The sequence below is a fragment of the Macaca fascicularis genome, chromosome 4 (assembly GCF_037993035.2).
Source record: "Macaca fascicularis isolate 582-1 chromosome 4, T2T-MFA8v1.1".
Taxonomy (NCBI): Eukaryota; Metazoa; Chordata; class Mammalia; order Primates; family Cercopithecidae; genus Macaca; species Macaca fascicularis.
This window is the reverse complement of record NC_088378.1, coordinates 89585848-89597500: the sequence shown is the minus strand read 5'-3', so window position 1 is coordinate 89597500 and position 11653 is coordinate 89585848. Positions and strand designations below refer to the sequence as shown.

The following is an 11653-nucleotide window of genomic DNA, read 5'->3' as shown; positions in this document are numbered from 1 at the left end:
GGGCGTGGTGGCTCACGCCTGTAATCCCAGCACTTTGGGAGGCCGAGGCGGGCGGATCACAAGGTCAGGAGATCGAGACCATGGTGAAACCCCGTCTCTACTAAAAATAGAAAAAATTAGCCGGGCGCAGGGGCGAGCGCCTGTAGTCCCAGCTACTCGGGAGGCTGAGGCAGGAGAATGGCGTGAACCCGGGAGGCGGAGCTTGCAGTGAGCCGAGATTGTGCCACTGCACTCCAGCCTGGGCGACAGAGCGAGACTCCGTCTCAAAAAAAAAAAAAAAAAAAAACTAACCCTTTTGTAGTCTTCCTTCTTTTACACTATCATCAAACCTACAAAATATATTTTCTTTGGTCCCAGAACAAGCATGGGTCACTTGGATAATCACAGTACAAGAGCTATTACATAATTAAGTCTGATCCCATTTTAGAATTGAAGAAATTGAGGCTCAGAGCTTGCCAACTTGTCCAACTGCACAATTAACTGCAGAAACCAGAACTTGATCAATTCCCTGATTAAAAAGTAACAGAAATATGTAGAAGCATCCTCTCCTTTTGAATCCCAAACAGGGCAATCAACAGAAAATTAACCTTGAATAGTATTAACAGTGATTATTGTTCTCACATTCGACAACAATTACCCCTCTTCTAGGAAATCAATGACTAACTTTTTAGGAGCTAACTTCAATTCTTACCCAACTGTTTCCTTCAGTCTTAAGCAGATACCTATTTATAGATTCTCTAAAAAGGTCTCCCTAATTAGTATAACTCATTGCACATCTACTTGTTTTCTTATCACACTGTTATAATTTTAATACTCATTCCATTTTCAAAATCCATCCATGGCACATGAAATTTTGGGGGTGGCAACGGGCACTACTGGTGAAGAAACAGTCTATCATGAATAGAGATTTAGTATTTCCTACCTCTCAGAGAAAAAACTCTCTACCCTTTAACCAAACATATGAAGATGTTTGGACGGCTAATATTTAAGACATTTTCAAAAGAACATTCTATAAAATACGTAGAAAATATGCTAGATAGGCCGGGCATCGTGGCTCAGTAATCCCAGCACTTTGGGAGGCAGAGGCGGGCGGATCACCTGAGGTCAGGAGTTCAAGACCAGCCTGGTCAATATGACGAAACATAACCTCTCCAAAAAAAAAAAATACAAAAATTACCAGGCATGGTGGTGCATGCCTGTAACCCAGCTATTCAGGAGGCTGAGGCAGGAGAATCCCATGAACCCAGGAGGTGGAGGTTGCAGTGAGCTGAAAGAGTGCCACTGCACTCTAGCCTTAGAGACAAAACGAGACTCCGTCTCCCAAAACAAAACAAAAAAATGCTACACAAATTTTTCATTTTGCCAATTTACCAAAATTCCACTTATTTACAATTCTGATTATTTTCACAAATATGGTCAATAGTAAGAGTTCAATAAATACTTTTTTAGATCATTGGTGTTTCCCTATGACTCAAAGCGTTCAAGTCTTCTTTAAAGGGATATTATGCATTTAACAAGTCTGATCAACACCTGTTATTTTCCAATTAGTGTAACAATATTAAAATTTATACAATTTTTAAGTATACAAATTTCACTCACATTTGATTTTTTGCTGCTTGCCTCTGAGCTTTTCTTTCTTTCCTTTTCTGATCTGGTGGCTTGGCAAAAACAATTTCAATATTTTCTCCCTCCAAGTCTTTGCCATTCATTTCTTCCATAGCCTTAAAAAATTAAATAGTCAATATAAAAATAGGACTTCCAGACAATTATGATTCATTTAAAGCTAGAAAATCAATTATCATTAATGCGGGAAGGACAACAGAAAGCCCCCTGTAGACAGTCAGATAATTTTATATAAAGATGCAGATCTTCAACTATTTTTCATTTTTACTTAGAAAACTGCCAAGCTCACTAAAACCAAAAGGTTTTAGTTTGAGTGGATTCCATGGACTTCCAAGTTTCCTCCAATTTGTAAAACTATTTTAAGATTCTAAGATGACTAGAAGTTGTTAGTCTGATTTAGATGCCTATAATTCCACCATATTTACCTTGACAGCACCATCTCGTTCATCAAAATGAATGAATGCATAATCTTTTAACTTCTTCACTCGTTCCAGTTTCCCAAACTGACTAAATGCCTTTTCTAAAATCTCTTCTGTTACAGTATTGGCAAGGTTGCGTACAAACAGCACTTTTACCTAGGGGGAAGAAAAAAAAACCCCGTATTATTTCCAAAGAGTTCAATTTCTAAGATGCCACCACCCTACCACCCTACCCTACAAAGTTAACTTAAATCACAATCCATTAGAAGAACGTCAGAATACAAAAAAAAAAAAAAAGTTTTCAACTCCTTGGGTAAATATCAAGGAGCAGAATTGCTAGATCATGTTGAAAGACCTGAAATAGATGCTTTGCAAAAAAAGATACACAGATGGCAAAGAATCTCATGAAGATGCTCAACATAATCTGTCATTCGGGAACTGCAAGTTGAAACTATTAGTATGGCCAAAATCCAACACACTATAAATGCAGGTAAGAATGTAGAGCAACAGAAACTCTCATTCACTGCTGGTGGGAATGCAAAATGGTATAGCCCTTTTGAAAGACAGTTTGGCGATTTCTTACAAAACTAAACACACACTTTCATATGACCCAGCAATCCTGCTCCTTATTTACCCAGAGTTGAAAACTTACATGCACACAAAAACTTACACAGGGATGTTTACAGTAAGCTTTATTTGTAATTGCCAAAAATTTGCCAGACGCAGTGGCTCCTGCCTGTAATCCCAGCAGTTTGGGAGGCTGAGGCGGGTGGATCACCTGAGGTCAGGAGCTCGAGACCAGCCTGGCCAACATAGTGAAACCCTGTCTACAAAAATACAAAAATTTGTTGGGTGCGAAGGCACGTGCCTATAGTTCCAGCTATTCAGGAGGCTGAAGCATAAGAAATGCTTTAACCCAGGAAGCAGAGGTTGCAGTAAGCTGAGATCGTGCCACTGCACTCCAGCCTGGGTGACAGAGAGAGACTCTGTCTCAAAAGAGAAAAAAAAAAATTTTCCAAAAATTGGAAGAAACCAAGATGTCCTTAAGTGGGGGAATGGACAATTGTGGCACGTACAGAAGGAATATGATAACTGATATAAAGAAGTAAGTAAAAAGCCACAAAATGACACAGAAGAACTTTAAATATGTATTACTAAGAGAAAGAAGACAATGTGAAGGTTACATAATGTATGGTCCAACTATATAACATTCTGAGAAGGCAAAACTAGGGAGACAGTGACTGACAGTGGTTGAATGGGGAGGGATGACTAAGCACAGGACAGAGGAATTTTAGGGCAGTGAAACTATTCTGTATAATACTATGATGGAAACACGGTTATACATTTCTCCAAACCCACAGAACATACATCTGGAGTGAGACCTCATGTACTCTATAGACTTTGGGTGATCAATCTATGTCCATCAATTTTAAAAAACATACTATTCCAGTGCAGGATACTAGCAGTGAGGAAGGCTGTGCCTGTGTAGGGGGCAGAAGTCATATGGAAATTCTGTGCTTTCTGCTATAAACCTAAAACTAAAACTGCTCTAATGAAGTCTATGAAAAAGAAAATGTAGACTACAGGCTACATCAGTAATAATTATTAATTAATCATTTTGCAATTAAAAAAAGATAATCTTTTCCTAACAAAGTAAATACCATGCCCTCTAAGAGAGCTATTGAATGTTTAGCACTTAACACAAGTGATCAAAACTAATTAGAACTTGCTTTTGAAATCTTAAAGGGGGAAGGAATGTTCAAAATAAGATAAACTGTTCTCTCAATCCTGAAAGCTTCCCAAAGTACAATTACAAAATTTAGTATTTTCACTAACATGATCACTTCCTCCTAAAATACTTGAATGCCATCTGAATGTGTTAATCTAAAGTGCTAACCCAGTGAGACTTCACAGGCCAGAGGAAAAAAGAATCCTAACTATTTTCTTTTCTCTAAGAACACTTATCCTTCAATAATATTTATAGTTCCCTGGCAATTCACATTACCCTCAATTTAACTGAACTAGTGGTATCTGACACCTAACCTCTAAGAAATAAAGGGAGAATTCTTAAAAGACAAAGGGTAACTGGGGCATGGTGGCTCATGCCTGTAATCCCAGCATTTTGGGAAGCAGGATTGCTTCAGGCTAAGAGTTCTTAAGACCGGCCTGGGCAGCACAGGGAGACTAACTGTCTCTACAAAAAATTTTTTTAAAAATTAGCCAGGTATGTTGGTACACACCTGTAGTTCTAGCTACTCGGGAGGCTGAGGTGAGAAGATCTCGAGCCTGGGGCTACAGTGAGCTATGATCATGCCCCTGAACTCTAGCCCTGGGCCAGAGACCTAGACCCTGTCTCTTACGAAAAAAGAAAAAAAGAGGACAAAAGACAGAAACAATAACTGCAAATTACTGCACTAATGTGTAATAAAGTGTTGACTCAAGGAATGTTTATTCTCATAGAATGTCTCCACTGACTGCTGAAACCAAGATACCTAATAATGGCTAAATGTAACTGCAAGCAGCTCTGCTGGGGCCAGTATAATTTACTATTTTTAGGAGTAAGATTTTTAACCCCAAAACCATGTAAACTAATGTGCCATTCTCAAAAACTCAAATTGCTCTTAAAAAACACACAAAATGGAAGTGAACTGTCTACAGCATGTAGGCTACTTCATTATAAGATTGTGATGGCTATACAATTATGGCTAAGTATCCACGAATCAATTTCTGTTTTCACTTTGTAGGCCCATGGTATTTCCAGTGTGCACTGCCTAGTCCCTTAGTAAAGAACATTTCTCCCAACTCCAAAAATATGGTTTAAAAAAATGTGTACAGGGCCAGGCACAGTAGCCTCACACCTGTAATCCCAGCACTTTGGGAGGCTGAGGTGGGTGGATCCCAAGCTCAGGAGTTCGAGGCCAGCCTGACCAACATGGTGAAACCCCCAGCTCTACTAAAAATAACAAAAATTAGCCAGGTGTGGTGCCGGGCACCTGTAATCCCAGCTACTTGGGAGGCAAGAGAATCACTTGAACCCGGGAGGCAGAGGTTGCAGTGAACCAAGATGGCACTATGGCACTCCAGCCTGGGAAACGAGAGAGAGACTGTCTCAAAAAATAAAAAAATGCATACAATTCATTTTATGTTTCCCCAACCCCCCGGCCCTTCTCCCATTAATCCCTCAAAAAAGATTTTTAACTTGACTATCATTACCTTTGCCATAACCTCAGGATCAGGATCTTCTATAGGATCAGCCCATTCAACAGTTCCAACATTCCCCCAGACCTTGACTTTACCACTCATTAACCTACGCCTTGCCTGGGCAGCTGTTTTGTGATCTTCATATTCAAGAAAGCAAAAGCCTCTGTTTTTTTTCTTGTCATCCGGTTGGTGGTATAAAATGACGTCTGTAAGACCCTCTGCAAGTAAGCAACCATTCCAGGGAAATTAGACAAAATAACTAGCAAATATAACTGGATCAAAGGATTTATCTAATATACTACTTAAATATCAAAATGAAAAGTCATCTCTTTTCTTCACTAGACAGCTTTATAAAAGACTATCAAAAACTAGGTCCAGATTATTTTCCTAATCTGTTTCCGATTTTTTTAACACAGAAATCTCCAGAAAAGAACATTTGTTCTTTTAATTAGACCTAAGGACTGTTTTTGCTTTCACTAATTAAATCAGAGCGGCAGATAAAAAATCTTCATATAACTGTTGTAAGAAAACAGCAGTATAGATCAAACATGGCTATTTTTTTTATTATGCAAACACTTAAATTCTTTTTAATGGCACTTTGCTGGTCTTAGATATCAATGGCTTTATTTCAAATAAAATAGAAGTTATAAGTACTGCATAAAAATTTCCAGTGTCCTGAAGGTTGATAACAGGCTGATAATTTGTTAGACCCTGCTGGCAGACCAAAATATTTTCTAATAAAAGCAACCTGTCATTTAAAAGTTGTTATAAAAGACATTTTACAGTTCAAAAAAATTTTTATCATGTTGACAATATATAAACTCTGTTTATGGGCCAGGTGCGGTGGCTCACGCCTGTAATCGCAACACTCTGGGGGGCCGAGGTGAGCAGATCACTGGAGGTCAGGAGTTCAAGACCAGCCTGGCCAATATGGTGAAACCCCACCTCTACAAAAAATACAAAAATCAGCCAGGTGTGGTGGTGCGCGCCTGTAATCCCAGCTACTCAGGAGGCTGAGGCAGGAGAACTGCTTGAACCTGGGAGGTAGAGGCTTCAGGGAGCCAAGATCACACCACCACACTCCAGCCTGGGCGACAAAGCAAGACTGTCTCAAAAAAACAACTCTGCTATGGCAATACTTATTATTCCTGTAATTTGAAGAAAATCAATCATTATTCACACAATTCCACTAAGAACATCAACTAACACCTAGAGAAAGAACACACAAAGAAATACAATCTTCCAAAACATGGAAAGAACAATGATTTTGCAGAATGAATTCAAATCCTAGCTGTATTCTCTACTAACTTGTATAACATTTGGCGAGTTATTTCCAAAATCCCCGAATGCCTGTTTTTCTAATCTGAAAAATGGGGTTACCTACATTTTATAAAGTTGTAGTGAGGATTTGATGAGTCAATAATTGTATTTAGAACAATGCCTAACACACAGAAATATGCTATTATCTTCATTATTAAAAGCTGCACCTCATTCCAAATAAATCCAACTTACCTGTTACTTTGCTAAATTCTTCAAGAATCTGTTCCTTGGTTTTACTCTTAGGAATAGAGCCCACAAAAAGCCTATTGTTGGCAACCGAGATGCAGACACCAATGTGTTTTCCAGAACGAATTTCATGATTATTATACTGAAAAGATAAAAAGTGCATCATGTTTTAAATTACTTATAATATACAACTAGAAGAGTTTATTGTAAAAGATACACAAGAGCAAATCATCCTTTAAAAACTAGTTTACCTTAATTCCCATACAAAGGAATTATGAGAAACAGATTATATTAACAAGACCCATTGGACAAGTTTATGAACCAATTTAATGCAAATAAAAAGGTTATTAAATCCTTTACTTGATTAATTAGAAATAAGATCTGCAGCAGCTTATTTAAATTCAAAAAGTGCCAGTTCCTCAAAAACTTAACTTTTACTTAAATTCATCCCGTCAACCAGTTACTCTCACACAAGGAAAACTGATCCCAAGATCAGCAAGATCTCTGCCTTTCTGTTAACCAGCACCTAAATCTATTTTTCCATCTTCCCTTCCTCTTATCAAAAGTTGCAATAAGAAATTTTGGGCTTCAAATATTTAAGTCTAAAAAGACAGCTTTATTTCTGAATCCAACTGTACTTTTTCCCCATTTCACTTTCATTATGCATATAACAAAGTTATGAAGGAGAAAGAAAAGTAGATTGGTCACAGCAAAAGGATATAGAAACAACTTTAAAATGACAGTAAAAAGTGAATTTAATTTTCAAGTAACCATATCCCAGATTACCATAAAGCAGAGGCAAAAAGCAATGTGTTAAAATGACAAATCAACCAATTAGTATTATTTACAAACCCAAGTTCAAAAGTATCTAAGTAATCTAGAAAAGTGGATTATACGGGTTAAAATTACCACCTCAAAATTTATGTTACTAATAATGGTGGCAGCAGCGGCAAAAATTATTGATGAATCCTACCACACCTAACCTCAAAATCTATTCTACATGTGGAGCTACACAAACTAAAGAACCAACATCAATTTCCATACAACTTTATAGAACCACCTTATAGCAAAAGAAACCATTCTTCTATTATGCCCATTCTTGCTAGGTACAGCAGGTATAACAGAAGAAAACATGTAATTCAGAAAGTTGAGTCCTCCCTGTCCCTTTCTCCATCTTGTCAAAATTTAATAAGGTTCAAACACCATACCTCTAGTTCAGAAAAATGTATTGTTTTCTACCCCACTATTCTGTACAGGCTATTCAAGTGCGTGGCCATCCTGATCCCAGGTTTATCTCCATTTCTCTAGATTTATGCCAGAGGCACAAGGTTAAAAAAATTAGAAAGATGACTCCTGTTACTTCTCCTTTCTCTCTCAAATACCTTTTTATATTAACTTTTAAACACGCGGGATTTTTGTGTGTGTGTGTTTCCCGAGACAGAGTCTTGCTCTGCCGCCCAGCCTGGAGTGCAGTGGCACTATCCTGGCTCACTGCAACCTCTGCCTTCTGGGTTCAAGCAATTCTCCTCCCTCTGCCTCCCGAGTATAGCTGGGATTACAGGCACTTGCCACCACACCCAGCTATTTTTTGTATTTTTAGTAGAGACAAGGTTTTACCATGTTGGCCAGGCTGGTCTCTGAACTCCTGATCTTGTGATCCACCCGCATCGGCCTCCCAAAGTGCTGGGATTACAGGTGTGACCCACCACGCCAGGCCACATGCAGTTTTTATACTCCTATGGCTCTGAAGATATTGCCTTCCTTCCCTGAAACTTTTACCACACAAACTCCTCTGGATACTTGTAAATTGAGTTCAACCACCCAATACTTCAATCCATAAATCCTAAAAGGGTCAACAAAATACTCCTCCATGTTAACACAGACCAACAGTTCTCAACAGAAGTGATTTTGCCCCCCAGAAGTCATTTGACATTCTTGATTGTCACAACTTGGAAAGATGCGGGGACTTGCTGCTAGTATCTAGTGGGTAGACAGAAGGATGCTGATAAACATCTTACAACTCAGAAGACAGGCTGTCACAAATAATTATCTAGTCTAAAAGATCAGCAGTGCTGAGGTCGAAAACTCCTGCCACATACTTGTTTTCTCACATAGCATTCATGTCTTTCTCTTCCATCAGACTAATAATCTTTTAACGCCGAAATATGTTACCTGAATGTAGCAGAGCTATGGTTGAATCCATCATTGCACAGAATTACGGACAAGTAGATTATAATGCCTTATTTTACAAATAAAATTAAACTAAGAACACAATAAATTACTTTAAAATATGTGCATTCCCTAGATTCTTATAATTTAACATCAAGCAGCCAGCCTTAGCAACAAATCAGTGGTTTTCAAATTGGTCATCCAATCACTAATTCTAGTAATTCACAAAAACAATTAAAATATCAGGAAAAGGTGGAAAGAAATACCAAGTGTGTAAAGGCGAAAACAGGAGTAATTCTGGGGATGACGGATTTTGGTATAATGAGGGAGGAACTGGTATTTTCCAAACGCTCTAAAAACAGGAGCTATTAACTATAAGAAAATACCTAATACTAAAAAACTTCCAACAAAAACTTGAATTCTTAGTTCTACCAAGAAAATACACCATTAAGAGGAACCAAAATCCTTGTAAGAAATCTAGGAGGCAAAGGCAAAACAAAAGACAATGGAAACATTCCATCAAGGCAACCATCAAAGAAATATAGAGAAGACAGCTAATCTGTAACACAGGCAACACTTCCATTAACCATCAACATTAACAATGTTGCTTCAAATTATTAATGACCGTTTCCATTATTATCTACAGAAAGACCATTTTTTTCTTTCCTACCCATCATCACTAACCCTGATGCTAATCAAGTTAGCCAAGGCATGGTAGGTAGAAAGTACAAAGGATGGATATGGTCTCTGAACAACATAAATAACACAAAGATTTAGCAGGATTTATAAAATAAACTGCTGATTCCTCCCTACCCCCATTTTTTCAATTAAAAAAACTTGGGCGGGGCACGGTGGCTCATGCCTGTACTCCTAGCACTTTTGGGAGGCCGAGGCAGGCAAATTGCCCAAGCTCAGTAGTTCAAGATCAGCCTGGGCAACACAGTGAAACCCCGTCTCTACTAAAATACAGAAGAAATTAGCCGGGAGTGGTGGCAGGCACCTGTAATCCCAGCTACTCGGGAGGCTGAGGCAGGAGAATCGCTTGAACCTGGGCGGCAGGAGATCGTGCCACTGCACTCCAGCCTGGGCGACAGAGCAAGACTCCGTCTCTACAAAAAAAAAAAAAAAAAAAAAAAAAAAAACTTGGAACAATTATACTATTATAGGTAACACAGAGAGTAAATTGGCTCTCCAATGAAAGTAAGTCATTAAACGAATAAAGTAAGGAGACTCTATGGGTATATTGTCCAACTATAACAGAAGTAGGACCTAGAAATTAACATTTCCTAAAGCAACGCCCCATCTATGGATTCCGCATGCTTTTTTTGTACATATACTTGAATTGCTTAACCTTTCTTACGCTAATGACACTCTATCACCCTAAAAACAAAAACAAAAAAAACCACTTATCCCAGCAAGATGGGTAACAGTGAGTTAGATGGTGAAGGGGGCAATACAAAAAACAAATGTGAATAAGAGATTCTAATTTAATACTAGTAAACCCTAATTCAAGAGGTAAATGTATCAGGTCACTACAGTGGTATAAAAACATGAGCACAGAAAAAAAAAAAAAGTCTCATCTTTCCTACTCTAGAAAGGTTGGCCCTGGATCTTAAGTTAATTGTGAAAATCTAGCTTTCAAGCTCAATACCACAGTGAGATGAAGCAAACAGAAAATGAAGATTAATTATGATCATGAATCAATGTGAGGCTTCAGTTTTTAAGAACACCAAAACAGTAGTACAGTCTGGAACATCCCTGTCATCAAGCCTCAAAATTTTAAATCACTTTTAAGTCCTTCCTTCGTAATCACCAAATTCTCAGAAATTCAGCAATGTCAAATTTGGAATCTGATCCAGAAGAGGCTGCTTAGTCCTAACTCTTCTCAGCAAAGTCACTACCTCCAAAGCCATCCACATTAAAGATTTTTTTTTTTTTTTTTGAGACTGAGTCTCGCTCTGACACCCAGGATGGAGTGCACTGACGCGATTTCAGCTCACTGCGGCCTCCACCTCCCCGGTTCAAGTGATTCTCCTGCCTCAGCCTCCCTAATAGCTGGGACCACAGGCGTGCGCCACCACACCCTGCTAATTTTTGTATTTTCAGTAGAGACAGGGTTTCACAACATTGGCCAGGCTGGTCTCGAACTCCTGACCTCGGGTGATCCGCCCGCCTCAGCCTCCCAAAATGCTGGGAGCTGGGATCACAGGCATGATCCACCGTACCCGGCCTAAAGATTTCTTAATTATAAAGCCTTCTTCACAATGAGCCAAAATCTACTTCCTTAAATAAACCTATTTATTTCCCCCAAATGACAGCATTTCATATACCTGGCACACATGCACATGACTCAGTTGTTCCCTATGCTTGGCTAATCATTGCTTCCCTGATACCTCCAAGAAATACTGACAAGTGTCACTATAGAGTGACACTCTAACACAATATTGTCAGTGCAGACTGAAACAGGACTCTAGAATAAACTGGAGCTTATTACTAATTTTCCACTTCTAGACACCATACCACTCTTACATATTGTCTGTTACCCTAGCTTATTTGGCAACCACACATTACTGACATCACAGCTTACTTGTTAAACTAGTGTAAATACTTGACTTTAGTCAATTCTATCTTGATAGATACTAAGTTTCTTTTTCAGGCTATCAAGATTTTTTCAGATCCTGACCATCATCCAAGGCATTAATTACTGCATGCAGATTCAAGTTACCAAACATACC

General features: G+C 38.6%; 1 protein-coding gene across 16 annotated transcripts in view; it reads right to left on the bottom strand.

Annotated features, from left to right (window-relative positions):
• The window catches only part of SYNCRIP (synaptotagmin binding cytoplasmic RNA interacting protein), a 36556-nt gene that overhangs the window by 9104 nt on the left and 15799 nt on the right, over nucleotides 1-11653 (bottom strand). For all 16 annotated transcript variants that reach the window (XM_065543757.2, XM_074037551.1, XM_074037552.1 and 13 more), the window contains 4 exons: nucleotides 6756-6891; nucleotides 5256-5461; nucleotides 2049-2198; nucleotides 1600-1721 (listed from right to left, as the gene is read on the bottom strand). In XM_065543757.2, coding sequence (XP_065399829.1) covers nucleotides 1600-1721; nucleotides 2049-2198; nucleotides 5256-5461; nucleotides 6756-6891 — 614 coding nt within the window. The remainder of the gene's footprint in view (nucleotides 1-1599; nucleotides 1722-2048; nucleotides 2199-5255; nucleotides 5462-6755; nucleotides 6892-11653) is intronic.